We start from the raw sequence: 14,490 nt of genomic DNA, 5'->3' as shown, positions 1-14,490 counted from the left end.
TAACTACATAAAAATACTATCCTAATATATATATATGAATATCTCAATTTGAGACAATGATAAAAATGAAGTTAGAAGTATAAAAAAACTGCATGTACTTTCTTTGATATAAACTGCCAGAAAATAAAAAGCATAATGGATGCACACCACTCCTCTAATAAAAAAGAAATTAAAACTAAAATTAAAATCAAAAATAAAAAAATAAAAAGATAACAGATACAAGAAATGAATGCAGATATTTTGCTTTGCTTTGTAAATAGAATTGATTTTTCTGTGGCTTTGTTTGCATTGTATTCATACAGTACTGTGCTTCAAACCCTAGTTGACGATTTTATAAATCAAGCTAAATTGAACAAGAAGCAAGATATTATTAAAGGAACAACACAGAACACGGAGAATCTTAGTTGCATTAATTCCATAAAAATCTGTTTTGTCCTAAAGATCTAGACTTCCTCTGCAAAATCTCAAAGCATCGCTTGTTGTATTTATGCAGTGGAATGTTTAATATGTTGCTGCTGCAAAAGCTATTGATCAAGATACAAAAATCCATGAATCGAATTGAAATACTTTTTGAAAGACTTGCTAACCATTAATTAAGTTTTTATTAAAAGTCTTGCTAGGAACTGCAAGAAAGTATACAAAACCATTAACTTATGAATTTTAGGATCTCCAATGAACTTGGAAAAGCCGACATCCTATGCACAGGATGACTTAGATCGCATTTATGCCTAGTTTGCTATACATTTCAATTCATAATTTATTATGGTTGGGTTGGCAACAGGAAGCTTTGCTTGTTCCTCATGGTTAAACTTGAAGCAAGGTATAAAGCAAAACAAATACAATAGTTAACACTAAGATTATATTTTGATATCTTTTTTCTCAATCTTATAAAGCATCACCACCTACTCCTTCATATTGTTAGAATTAGATGATCTCATTATCAATCAGAGCAAAGGTTACATGAATATGTATATACACAGATATACAAGGTATTGCCTAATACAGGTATACAAATATGGCAGATATACAAAGATGGATAGACAGAGTATACACAGTTGTATTGCCTTACACATTGAAGTTGCACTTTCTGTCATCAATAGCTATTCAATGATGTGGAGTTTGAAGCTCTTCCTTGTGTGCCTCATTATCATGATCGCTGACATAGTTGGAGGTGTTCTAGGAATAGAAGCTGATAAGGCTCTACAAAAGGTAATGGCTAATGAGCATGAGTTGTTAATTGGATTGATGGAGATTAAATGAGATTCTAATAACTTCTCTTGCTTTGAATCCAATTACAGGGTACTCATGTCTGCCCACCTGAAAAAGCAGGACCTGCATATAAGCTTGGCGTTGCTTCTGCTGTTCTCTTGGGACCGAGTTTGGTAGCTGCAAAGCGCTCTAAACCGCATACTTTGTCTGATTCTGCAAGGTCATCACCGATCATGAAGGTGGCAACTGCCATCTTTTGGCTCTCATGGTAAATCATCATCGGACAACGGATAAACTGTTTTTATGCTGCAATATGATAACTGAGATTATTCACTGTTTATACAATATCTTGTTCGTAGGTCAGGGCCATAGGTGTCCTTGCAATGGTGTTCTTTGGCATAGGAGTGTCCAATGATGACCCAGGCTCACGTGTCCCCTGCTCATTCTCAAAATTTCACTTCCTAACAGTGGGTGGTGTTCTGTGCTTCACTGATGGTGTGGTTTGTGTAATTAATCAGGTGTCCTCTGCTTCAGCAAATGCTGAAGGACAACTTTTGCATGACGAAAATGATGAACAGTTACATCTATCAACAGCATTATTATTATTTATTATTAAAAAAAATAGATAAACCACTTCAATTAAAAAAAAGTATAAAAAATTTTCTAATGGTTAATAAAATTATGCTATTATTTATTAACCATAATAAAAATAGCGTGCTATTCCATTGTACTCTACTCTATACCAGTTTTCTTTCAGATTGAATTCCTAAACATGATCACATAAAACTTTCATAGTTTTTCTTTTTGTTGTCGTTTGTTTTTTTTTGTTGGGTGGCTAAAATTGAATCCCAAATTAATACAGGATAATTCACTGCGAGGGCAAAAGCTTCAAATTATATGGAGAGTAGTACATCAAGAAAAGAAGTCCTAGATAAAGGATAACCATTTAAAGACAGAACTAAACAAACATACCATTCTGCAACTTGTGGGCAAATCATCTGCAGTTAATGCAAGCTAGTTAATTGATCAGGGGCATGTGTTTCTTCGGAGCAGTGATAATAAGCTTTTCAACATGGACAATCTATCCAAAAAATGAATTTCCCTTGCTCTTTCTCAGAGCATCACTTCATCATTGGAGGAGTGGAGTTGTGTCCGTGTAACTTATCATGTTTCCTCCGGAAATCAAAAACCATGGAATGAGACAGGAGGACAGAGACAATGATTTGGATTAACCATCATCTCATCTTCATCAATCCTTTTGTTTTATACTTGTTTACTACTTGCGTTTCCTACCATGTTTTTACCCGTTTTAGATGATGCAGCCATTTGTATATTTTATGCTTTTAATACCCAAACAATAATAAAAGCACTATTTTTTTGCACCAACAGACAAAAACTAGAAGACTTGCTTTTGGCAACATGAAGTTTTGAATGTTTCAGAATATAAAACATCCAAGCTAAGTTTTTTACCACCCTAAAAGCAAGGTATAAAGCAAAATAGAATACTGATCGATCGTATTAAAATCAAGGTGTCTTCTTTTTTCCCTATTCTCTTCCTATATATCATCAGCTCCTCCATTACTGAATTAGTATGTTCTGAGAAAAACTATACAAAAATGCAGCGCTGGAAATTCTTGTTTGCTTGCCTCTTCATCCCGATTGCATATGTTGTTGCTGGTGTTCTTACAATCATAGCAGATAAACCTCTACATGAGGTAATTAAACATTTAGCTTCATTTTGGTCGATGGTGATTATTTGAGATTCTAACTATATCATCGTTTTCTTTGATTCTAAATACAAGGATGGGCATAATTGCCCACCTGATTCGCCAGGAAAGGCATATAAGCTAGGAACTGCTTCTCTTTGTCTCATGGGAGCAGCTCTCGCAATAACCAATGGTATGTTTAAGTGCCCTCGAATTCGTTCAAAATCTGACTCTGCAAGGCCATCAACATCCATGAAGGTGGCTTGGATCACCTTTCTTCTATTCTGGTAATCATCAATGACTACTCTGGTTCACTATTTCTGTTCTGCAACTTGTTAACTGAGATCACTGTCAGAAAATGCTAACATGTTCACTGATCAGGGGTATCACTCTCACTGCAGCAATATTGATCGGTGCAGCAATTTCCACAGATTACCCAAAGTCAAAAATCTGTTCAGTCACGGATCTACATCTCCCAAGCATCGGTGGAGCTCTCTGCTTCACTGATGCTGTGGTTTCTACAATTTATGTCATTTCCTCTAGTATGTTAAATACTGAAGAATAATACTTTAATGAAGCGCAATGATGCCCATCTTTGGCATGAGAGTATAAATAAAATACGTTATTCCTCCATATTACCTGCTTTAGTTAATGAAACAAATTATATCTTTTATGCTTTTGATAAGAAAACATTTTAAGGTTTGAACGCTTGCTTGTTCTTCCTGATTAAGTATCTAAGCTAAACAAGAAGCAAGGTATGTCTAAATGAAGACATTTGCAGTATATTAATACGTAAAACCTTGTAACTTCAAAATACTAACATGAATGTCTCCTCTTTCACTCTTTGTGCTTTTCCTTTGTTATATAGAGAGATCACCTCCTCTTCCCCTGTTCAAGAATGGCATCCTGGCTCAAACTCTCTCTGGTATGCCTCTCAATTGTGACGTTAGACGTCGGTGCTGGTATCCTTGCCATTAAAGCTGAGAAAGCTCAAAGCCAGGTAGACAAACACTCGCACACAATTTGGTTTATAAAAGTCTGATTGCATGACTTGTTTTAAATCCATTACCAGGAAGCGAATCCCTGTGAAGCAAAATCAAAGACACTGGCTTACAAACTAGGCTTGGGTGCGGCTATCCTAATGCTAGTGGCTTTCATCATCACTGACACATTCACCAACCGCCATCGGTTTAGGCAACAGTCAGAACCTGCAAGGAAACCTGCAAGCATGAGAGTAGCTTCAGTCACCTATGTTCTTGCATGGTGATCATCAATGATAACTTGCTTACAGTCTATAGTTGTCTTGTTTTAGCACATTAATATGGTTTATTGAGGTCATCCTCATTGTTTCAGGGCCATATTTATCCTCGGAATAGCTTTAATGGGCGCAGCAGCATCAACAGGTGATCCAAAAAGGCGTCTTCCCTGCTCATTCTCAAAGCATCACTTGCTAGCTATAGGTGGAGTTTTGTGCTTCATTGAAGCAGTGGTTTGTGTAACATATCATCTTGCTGCAAACACTGGAGATAAAAATTCTTAGAATGAAACAAAATTATGTCTGTCTTTGGAATTTGCTCATCCAATTGTGATAAATTAAATTAAATCATAAAGCAGTCAAAAGTGAAAATATGACTAGTTTGCAAATTTCACCTCCAGCATCAAGTATGACCAATATCTATCAATCTAAAGACCATGCATATTTTGAAAGGAATTTGTTCAATGAGAGTAAACATAACTATTAATTAATGCAACAAAAACAAAAGGAAATGCACAAAGATAAAAGAAGAGTAAACAATATTGGAACCCATGGATTTCAGTCAATCTCAGCGAATTGGTAGCCAATCAGCATGTGAAAGCTCCAGAAAAAGAAATATTCTCTGAAGCAATTCAAGAGGAATATATCCTCTGCTTTTCTTAAAGGTAACCTCACCCTGTTAACTCTCTATAAAGAAGAATCCAGCACTCCATTCTCTTCTGTTCAACAAGTTGCCAATGGCTCCAAGAAGAGTGCTTGAAGTCCGGTCAGGAGATCAAGACACACAAAAATGGCGAGTGCCTCTGCGAGAAGATGTGTTTGAGTCGTTCATAGCCCATGCAGGGGACACTGCTCACAAGGTCTTTGCTGATGGATCGCTTTTCAATCCTTTCCTCTTCCGCAAGTTCTTCGACCCTGCTGATGCTTTCCCTTTGTGGGAGTTTGATTCCGAAGTCCTCCTCAAAGCAGTTCGGACTGCCTCTAATTCAAGTGTTGATTGGCAGGAAACAGATACAGAGTATATCTTGAGAGCTGAACTTCCAAGTAAGTCTTTGTAAACTTCTTCTCATGATAAAGAAAAAAGTTATAAGAAGGATTATATCTTCTTCCATCTTTGTATTCAACCTTGTTGATCATAGCATCAAACGCTAAAAACATGATAGATGATATACTATTCTCAGTCTTAGTTCATCTGATTAGAAGCCAAAAAAAAGAAAAAAAAAAAGAAGGTATGTGCTTTATCATTGTATATGTTATTCGAGTCTCAGTTATTCCCTCTCTTAGCTCTTATAGTTCCATCACTTGCACTTGCTACTTTAAATTATTATATGAAAGTTGTCATTTATGATAATGAAGAAAAATGCAGTGTTTGTCTTTAATTATATTCTAAATAAACTCTTGAAAAATGCCATGGATTCTTGATTAGGTACAAAGAAATGTGAGGTTGAGATCGCTGGTGAAAAGGGAAAGGTTGTTGAGATAAGTGGGCAATGGAGGGGCAGAGAATCTGAATCAATGGATTGGAAAGCAGGCCGCTGGTGGGAGCATGGATATGTTAGATGTATCGAGCTGCCAGAGGATGCGAATTGGAAGAAGATAGAGGCATACATTGATGATGAGAACCTTCTTCAGATAAAAATACCAAAGAATAATTCAGACTCTAATGCTCTTCAAACCAGTGCTGTGGAGCCTAAGGAATCTGAATTTGTATGAATCACGGCAAGCATTGGAAATTTCACTATAAAATTACTTTAACACAATGATACTACTTCATAACATATGTACTAAATAATACTAAACCTTTACTATAAGCCTACATTTACTATAAGCCTCTGAATCTCTTTGTCATGGATGATGGACATAAAAGGTGTACTTGGTGTTGGCAATTACCATACAGTACAAAATGCAGAAAAAGAAAATGGTGAAAATTGTTTGAAGAACACCTGTTTTCTATCCTTCTTAATAAGAATGTAAACCGAAGAACACTAGTTAAACAGAAATAGAGATCCAAGAAGTAAGAATTTCCAAAGATTAAGAGAATGGCATCTTAATCAAATCTGCAACTTGAGAAGCATTAATCAGAATCGAACATTTTATCTATTGATTCTCGGCACATTCAATGACCCATTTGAAGGGACAACACCAACACAATTGTAGAATTAGACATATTGATTGTTCAAATGGGAAATTAGATTTTTCACCTCTAGTTGCATTATTAGAATGCTAATTATACAAAAAGAAACCAATCGAAGGGATAAAGCCAACCAAAAAATTGATGGAGACTGACACTATATCAGATAAAGTTCTTCAAGATGCACAAATCTGGATCACTGGATTGGTTGTGTCTGATACACGCATTTGACTTTTATATAGAGAGATGTAAATCATGGTAGAAAGGAAACATTCTCTTTCAGGGAAAAAAAAATCATCCAGAACTTTGCAAGGTGGAACCATAAGGAGAGCATCAACAAAAAAAAAAGCACAAAATGTCACGCTAAAGCTGGTTGATGATAGTTTGTTATACAAAAGAGAAGTGTAAGTAAAATAGTATTGACATGAAGTCACTACATGAAAGAAAATAGAATTTCAAAACATCACTATGACAATGTATTTCTTCAAAAATTCAGCATAAGATAAAGTAGCTGAAATATCAATGGCCATTCAACTTTTGGCATCGACAAACAAAGAAACTCAAAAGAAAATTCAGAAAAGGTTCTCATATTTATCCAGATAACTCAAGGGGCCTCAGCCAACGACCTTCGGGTCTATTGGTATACGGGTCGCCGATAGAACTCTCACCGAGTGGTGAGAGTTCGATTCTCTGCTGAGAGCATATTTCTGGGAGTTGTGAATAGTGGTTGTGTACGGGTGGTTTGCAGCACGTGAGTGCGGCCCCGTCCCCACTTGTTCCACCGAGACTTGTACACGTCCCTAAGTCTCTAGTGGATTCGCCCCACTCCTCTTTCCCAAAAACTCAAGGGCCCTCAATGAACATGTGAAAGATATATTTGCTTTTATTACTAGGAAATCACATAAAACCGGTTCCATCTTGCAGAAAAAAAAAAGGGAATGAAAGCATGGAGAACAATATACAGGGTATGAGTTCTGCACTAGCCAAGCTTTTTAAGGACATCATCAAGGGCGGCCACAGTCTTTGCATAGTACTTCTCAGCTTCCGCGGTGCTCTTAATCTTTGCAGCATGATCAAGCTACATTCACAAACAAGCAGGAAAAAGAAAACACAGAGTTAAACATAAAAAATTTACAAAAGCAAAAGATAAACACCAAACAGAACCCAATCATACTTCAGCAATAGAATCAAAAAGCTTCCCAGAGAGATCCTTGAGGGTTTTCTTCTCATCCTTAGGCTTTGCAGAGATGATGGTGTTCAGATCATATCGAAGGTATGAAGCCCTGAGGCGAAGGTCGTTCATGACATAAGGCCATTTCCTTCTTGGCAATATATTCTTTAACACCCAAGATTTCCTTAGCTGACACTATGGCTCTTTTGACTGCCTCCGCGGGAGGGATTGGTTGTATGAAGAACCTCTCCTTCAATGGAAGGTCCAGGTCTCTTGGCTCGTCGGAGTTCAGCGTCCCAGCTGTAAATCATGGCCAAAAAAAGAAACAGATCTTTAACATAGGAAAAAAGGAGCATCTTTTAATAAGACTTGTCAGCACTTACGGAGACCACCGGACGGCGGTGGCGCCGGGCCGAGCTTGATAGATTTGACGTCAGCGAGCACGGCGTTCACGAATGATCCTCCGGCGAGCCCGGCAGCAACCAGCCCGAGCACCGCCCGGCGGCTGCTCTGGCTCCCGGCGTCACCTTCGGCTTGCTGGGCTCTGACGGCGAACCCTGGTTTGTTGAGAGCCACTCTGCTGCCGCTCGGCGAGATGAGCCGGCTGGAGCCGCTGAGCTGAAGACTCCCTTCCAAAACTCCCTGAGTGGAGCCACGAAGTCCAGCCATTGAAGCCATAGCTTGCGCCATTTGTCACAGCTCCCTCAATCTCAATCTCTTATCTCTATCCCATTCCAATCTGCTGATCTTATTTGACGGCGTGTCTGAGTTCGTGTGGCTTCGGACATCCCTTATCTTCCACTAGATAAGATCCCAGCCAGTTAATGCATGCCACGTGTCCATCCACAGATCTAAGCTAGATTAGGTTGTCAAGTTCCGATAATTTCATCTGCGCTCTTCGGTAAAAATTCGGTTTTTATTAAAAATAAGAATTTTAGGAATTGGGAATTTTTCTCCCATTTCGCTTTCGGTCGTATGAATGGCTGTTTTGCACCCAAATCTCTCAAACTCATTCACCAATCCACCGCCATCATTAGAGAAGCCCTTAAAAACCACAACTTTCTCACCTCCCTCCAATGCGGGCACCTCTTGCAAGCCCTGACAGCCTCCAAGTGCTTCAAGAAAGCATTGCAGCTCCATGCCCACATGATCACTTGTGGTGTTCTCATCCAGAACACCTACTTAAACACCAAGCTTTGTGCCATGTATGCAGCTTCTGGGAACATGCCTGCAGCCAGAGTGATCTTTGATGGCATTGTGTTAAAGAGCTCGTTTTTGTGGAATGTGATGGTTCGTGGATATGCTTGCAATAATTGTTCTCTTGATTCTCTTGTTTTGTATCTAGATATGCTTAGCTTTGGCAGAAGGGCTGATAATTTCACTTACCCGTTTGTTCTTATGGCGTGTGGACATCTTTTGCTTGTTGAGGTTGGTGAGAGGATTCATGGAGAGGTGGTGGTTAGTGGGTTTGAATCGGATGTTTATGTGGCCAATTCACTTGTTTCGATGTACTCGAAGTTTGGTCAAATGGGGATTGCTCGGAACCTGTTTGATAGAATGCCTCAACGAGACTTGACTTCTTGGAAAACAATGTTATCTGGTTATGTAAAGAATGGTTATCCGGATGTGGCTCTTTCATTACTCTCTTTATTGAGTGTGAGTGATGTGAGAATGGATCGCGCAACACTTGTTGGTGTGCTGCCTGCTTGCGCTGCTTTGGGTGCAGTGAAACAAGGGAAGGAAATCCATGCTTATATTCTGAGAAGCAGTCTGGAATTCGATGGGTTTTTGGCAAATGCTTTGATTGATGTCTATGTTAACTCTAACTTTGTGATCGGTGCTAGACGATTATTTGAGAGGATGAGTGAGAGGGATATCATTTCCTGGAATGCCTTGATATCTGGTTGCGCTCGCCACGGTGATCCAATGGAATGCTTGAGTCTTTTCTGTCTGATGAACTCTGAGGGTTTGCTGGTCGCAGATGTAATCACACTCATTGCAGTTCTCGGTGCATGTGATCGAACATCTGCCTTGCAATTTGGGAGGATCACTCATGCTTATCTCATCAAAAGGGGTTTTGACAAGGAGATCATTGTGGGGACTGCATTGATAGATATGTATGCCAAGTGCGGGAGTTTAGCTTGTTCTTGCCATGCTTTTGATGAGATGGAATCAAAGAATTTGATATCATGGAGTGCCATGGTTTCTGGATATGGACTTCATGGGAAAGGAAAGGAGGCTATATCTTGTTTTACCGAAATGAAGTTAAAAGGATTAAGACCGGACAGGGTTGCATTCACCTCTGTTTTATCTGCTTGCAGTCATTGCGGATTAGTTAATGAAGGCAAGGAGCTCTTCAACCAGATGTCCGATGAAAACTCGATAAAGCCTAGCATAGAGCATTACTCATGTATGGTGGACCTTTTAGGTAGAGCTGGTCAATTAGATGAAGCATACAAGCTCATCATGGACATGGACATAAGACCTAATGCTGATGTCTGGGCTGCTCTTCTTTCTGCATGCCATACCCATAGGAATGTCGAGCTAGCAGAAATTGCAGCATTGCATGTTTGCCATCTTAATCCAAAGAGAATTAGTCCTTATGTAACTCTATCCAACATCTATGCAGTTGAGAACCGATGGACTGATGTCGATAGAGTCCGGAAAGCAGCAAGGCGAAATGGTCTGCGAAAACCACCGGGCTACAGTTTTGTGGAATTAAACACAGAAATTCATAGGTTTATGGTTGGAGATAAATCCCATCCACAGTCCAAGTCTATCTACACCATGCTAAATGAAATACGCAGACAGTTAAAGGAAACAGGTTATACTCCAGATACAAGTTCTGTATTCTATGATGTTGCAGATGATGCAAAGGAAGACTTGCTCTGGGATCACAGCGAAAGGTTAGCCCTTGCTTTTGCTCTTTTAAACACATGCTCTGGGACAAGTATAAGGATCACCAAAAATCTCAGAGTGTGTGGAGATTGCCACAATGTTACTAAACTCATCTCCAATCTCATACACAGAGAAATTGTTGTCAGAGATGCTCGGAGGTTTCACCACTTCCAGAATGGCTCTTGTTCTTGTGGTGATTATTGGTGACTTCAAAATTTTCCTAATATATTTTATATTTTAAAATTACCAAAAAATATACACAAGGAAAAAAAAAAGTTGACAGTTTACTTTAAAAAGGAAACCTAACTGTCAACTGTCAACCGCCTGTTAATTTTGGCGGGAAGGAACGGTTCACCGTCTCCCGCGCTAATTTACGACCTTCATCTTCACCTCAATAAATACCCTTAGACCTGCCGCTCCTTCATCATCATTTCCAGCCTCCTTACTGTCCTGCAACGCCGGAAACATGTCTCGCCTTCTTGCATTCGTCATAGTCCTCCTTGCAGTGGCAGCCTCCGGTGGAGCTCAGGAGCCGGCTGCTTCCCCGGAGCTCTCCACCACCACTTCATCCCCAACCTCCATCCCCATCTCATCTCCAGCTCCTATCTCCTCCACTGAGTCCTCCCCTACTCCATCTTCTTCTCCAGTCTCATCCCCATCTCCATCCACATCTCCATCGTCATCCCCATCCATTGCTCCAACCACTTCTTCACCTCCACCGGAAGTTAGCTCCCCAGTTGAAGCCCCGGGGCCATCGAGATGACGAGAGCCTTCCCGCAGATAGTCCTGAAGCCGACTCCCCGGACAATGATAGTCCAGCCTTAGATGAGGATATAGGGACGCCTGAGGGTGCTCCGGCCCCCTCTGAGGAGGATGAAGATTCCGGCAGCTCTAATGTGCGTGTTGGTGCTGGGCTCTTTTTGACCTCTCTGGTTGCCATTTATGCTATATGATTCTCAATAATTCAATTTCATGTCATTATTTGTATTATTTGCAATCTCATGGTTTGAATTTGCATGAGTTTTTTTTTTTTCAATGATGAATGGAATTGGTTGTTGCAGGATAGTCTTTAAAAAAAGAAAAAAACAATTTGATAAACCACAGTAGAAAAAAATTGGATAAATTACAATTTTATTAAAGGTACCGACCTAAAGAGAAAAAGCAAACAATCACATAGAAAAGTAGAACACCACAGGTTTTATTAGAAAACTAGAAGTTAAAAAAAAACAATTAAAAAAAGGATAATAAATGTGCTTAATGAAAAATAAACAGAAAATGTGGTTTATTTAACGCATGTAGTTTATCAATTTTTTTAAAAAATAAAAATAAAAATAAACAAAAAATTAAAAACTCTGTTCTTAATTTTGTTTTAAATAAAAGACAAGTACCTACGCTAAAAAAATTTTTACATTCAATAAACCTTTTCCATCATGTTTTTCACAAATGTTTTTTTATTATTTAGAAATAGAACTTACTTTTTGAATAAAATGGATAAATCACGAATTTATTGAAAAAACCAGTAAACAGACAAAAGCCAATCGACAGAGCAACAAACAACAAAACAAAAGAAGGAAGGAAGAACCAAGAAAAAAAACAACAAAAACCCACAAAGCAAAATGGACGCTACACCAGCAGTGTGGCGAATCAGAACAAGCAGACGAAAAGAAAAACAAAAAGAAAATGGTCCGAGACTGAGGTGACGAAGTTCACCAGAAGGTAATAAAGGCCAGCTCAGTTAGGGAAAAGGAGGATCACTCGTGGGGCTGGGCGTGGGTCGAGCTGTTGGCGACGTCAGCAGATCTAGCGATCAGGAACTCAAGGGAGCGCTTAACAGACTGGAAGGAGTTACTGGAGAGAAGTTGTGAAGAGTCTCTGGCTGCAGAACACCAGTCAGTAAACATATGAGATATTTTAAATAAAAATTGTATCTGTTGGAAGAAAGGTATGATTAAAAATGCGGTTGTTTCTTTCCAACCAAATGTTCCAGAAAATTGCTCTGGAAAGAAGATCCCAAGAGGTGCGCGAGCTCGCATCAAGGGAAGGAATCCAGGTGGTCCAAACCTGCTCAAGCGTAACTGGCAGCGAATGCAATTTAAGATAGGTCTTGAAGAAAGACCAGATACGGATAGTAAAGTCACAGTGAATCAGGAGATGATCAGCAGTTTCAGAGTTCTGATAGCACATAACGCAAGTATCAGTTGCGTTATGGAAATTGCAGCATTTCTTGGCAAGATTGGACAAAGTTAGAATTTTATTTTCATAAGCGAGCCAGCAGAAAAGTGTGACTTTGCTCGGGCAATCCACTTTCCAGAAAGATGGATAAAGTGGGGTACGCAAACCACGAAGGAACGAACGGAAAAAGATCGGTTTCTTTCAAGAGTCCAAATACACATGTCCTCTTGAGAAGAAGAACAATCAGGAAGAGATTGTAAGATAAGTAGGAGAGCATCATTAGTGGTCTCACGAAAGAACGACACTCTGCTAATCGAAGAAAGATATCTAATAGTAGCCCAGGGTGATAAACAGTCATTAAAGAGGTTAGGCCACAGGTCTTTAGGAGCTCGACCACCAAGCCAATTATCGAACCAAAAAAAGGTGGAAGCGCCGTTATGAACAGTTTTAGATGTACAAGCACGAAAAGCAGGTAATAATGGCGTAATGCCCGCCCAGAAAAAAAGATTTATTTCTAGGCGGGGAATGGAAAAGAGGCCCAGGAGGATCTCGACTAAGATAGTTAAGATGGATGATTTTGGACCAGCACCCATAATGCCCAGAAAAAATTTTCCACCACCATTTTGCAAGAAGAGCATTATTAAAGGAGTGAAGGTTAAGAATTCCCCAACCACCCATACTACGAGGATGACAAAGTCTGTCCCAGGCAACCAATCGCATACCTTTAGAATCAAGGTCCGGACCCTTCCAGAGAAAATCTCTACGGATTTTGTCTATTTCCTTAATTACCCAAGAAGGTAATTTGAAAACAGACATCCAAAAAGTGGGAACAGAGGAGAGGACCGAGTTAAGGAGGGTGAGGCAACCCCCGAGAGAGAGATAGGTAGATTTCCAAGATGAAAGTTTGGCACGAACCAAGGAAGTTAGTTTCGTCCAGTCTTCACGCTTAGGGCGTCTACCAGAGATCGGGACACCCAGATAAGTGAGTGGGAGACAGTCCCTAACACAGTTTAAGATCGAGGTGGAGGCAGCACTGGGTTGGAAACCATAATTAGTGGAATAAAGGCATCTCTTGTTAAAGTTAATGGTAAGACCGGAGGCACCTTCAAAGAGGTATAGGATAAGCTTGATTATGAGCAGATCATCTTGGCCTCCAGCCGAGAAAATGATAAGGTCATTAGCGTATTGAAGATGACAAATACTGTCTGAGTTGCCGATGGGAACACCCACTAAGATGCGGCTGCGAAGTGCGTGAGAGAACATTGCACTTAGGGTATCTGCAGCAAGAGCAAAGAGGAGGGGGGAAAGAGGGTCTCCTTGATGCAAACCGCGTTTACAACGAATGAAGCCATGCGGTTCACCATTCACTAAGATTCGGGCTTTAGAAGTGTGAAGGATGATGGAGATCCAGGAAACCTAGCGAGGACTAAAGCCACGATCAGCTAGGATATCGAAAAGAAAATCCCAATCAAGTGAATCGAAGGCTTTAGCAAAATCCACTTTAAAAGCATAACCAAGGGCCTTTTGTTTTTGAAGATGAAAAACAAGTTCTTGGGCAGCGATAATGTTATCAGCAATACATCTACCCTTGATGAACGCCGATTGAGAGTCATCAACCAGAGAACTTATTACATTTCTCAGCCTGTTGGCAAGAATTTTGGATAAAATTTTGCAAGAGGAATTAATTAAGCTGATAGGGCGAAAATCAGAGACCTTATCAGGAGAATTGGATTTAGCGATCAAAGCAATATGAATCCAGTTAATGCGCTCAAGGTTGGCATTCCCATCAAAAAAGTCCTTGCAAAGAGAAATCAAGGAGTCTTTCACCAGATCCCAATGCTTTTGGAAGAAAAAGATTGGGAAACCGTCAGGACCTGGGGCTTTGTCAGCCCCCAAGTCAAACACAGCCTGTTTAATTTCTTCCAAGGAAAAAGGTAGGTCCAGGAAG

The 14,490-nt window shown here is 39.7% G+C and overlaps 4 protein-coding genes across 6 annotated transcripts; 3 read left to right on the top strand and 1 right to left on the bottom strand.

Annotated features, from left to right (window-relative positions):
• Positions 1–2,780: 2,780 nt before the first annotated feature.
• LOC120266816 lies at positions 2,781–4,554 on the top strand. Of its 3 annotated transcripts, none has more exons than XM_039274473.1 (5): positions 2,781–2,924; positions 3,012–3,202; positions 3,317–3,915; positions 3,988–4,178; positions 4,269–4,554. In XM_039274473.1, exons 3-5 carry the CDS (start codon positions 3,814–3,816, stop codon positions 4,453–4,455), a joined length of 480 nt encoding a protein of 159 aa, XP_039130407.1. In that variant the 5' UTR covers positions 2,781–2,924; positions 3,012–3,202; positions 3,317–3,813; the 3' UTR covers positions 4,456–4,554. The 3 variants fall into 3 exon arrangements, with proteins under 3 accessions (XP_039130407.1, XP_039130406.1, XP_039130408.1); XM_039274472.1 differs by having other exon boundaries at positions 3,297–3,915; XM_039274474.1 differs by lacking the exons at positions 3,988–4,178; positions 4,269–4,554 and having other exon boundaries at positions 3,297–3,788.
• Positions 4,555–4,877: 323 nt separating this feature from the next.
• LOC120266815 (22.3 kDa class VI heat shock protein) lies at positions 4,878–7,143 on the top strand. The gene is made up of 2 exons (XM_039274471.1): positions 4,878–5,214; positions 5,597–7,143. The coding sequence occupies exons 1-2, from the start codon at positions 4,908–4,910 to the stop codon at positions 5,881–5,883; spliced, it is 594 nt and encodes a 197-aa protein (XP_039130405.1). The 5' UTR covers positions 4,878–4,907; the 3' UTR covers positions 5,884–7,143.
• A 15-nt stretch (positions 7,144–7,158) lies between these two features.
• On the bottom strand, positions 7,159–8,234 carry LOC120266812 (oxygen-evolving enhancer protein 3, chloroplastic-like). Its single transcript, XM_039274470.1, is given in 4 exon segments — positions 7,159–7,379; positions 7,476–7,619; positions 7,621–7,772; positions 7,856–8,234. Coding segments are annotated over 4 exon segments (702 nt in total). The 5' UTR covers positions 8,163–8,234; the 3' UTR covers positions 7,159–7,280.
• A 126-nt stretch (positions 8,235–8,360) lies between these two features.
• On the top strand, positions 8,361–11,121 carry LOC120266811 (pentatricopeptide repeat-containing protein At3g26782, mitochondrial-like). Its single transcript, XM_039274469.1, has 2 exons — positions 8,361–10,378; positions 10,502–11,121. Exons 1-2 carry the CDS (start codon positions 8,448–8,450, stop codon positions 10,575–10,577), a joined length of 2,007 nt encoding a protein of 668 aa, XP_039130403.1. The 5' UTR covers positions 8,361–8,447; the 3' UTR covers positions 10,578–11,121.
• Positions 11,122–14,490: the final 3,369 nt, after the last annotated feature.

Source organism: Dioscorea cayenensis, chromosome 8 (assembly GCF_009730915.1).
Source record: "Dioscorea cayenensis subsp. rotundata cultivar TDr96_F1 chromosome 8, TDr96_F1_v2_PseudoChromosome.rev07_lg8_w22 25.fasta, whole genome shotgun sequence".
In the NCBI taxonomy this organism is placed as follows: domain Eukaryota; kingdom Viridiplantae; phylum Streptophyta; class Magnoliopsida; order Dioscoreales; family Dioscoreaceae; genus Dioscorea; species Dioscorea cayenensis.
The sequence above is the reverse complement of the archived record's forward strand: the minus strand, read 5'-3'. Positions and strand labels throughout refer to the sequence as shown.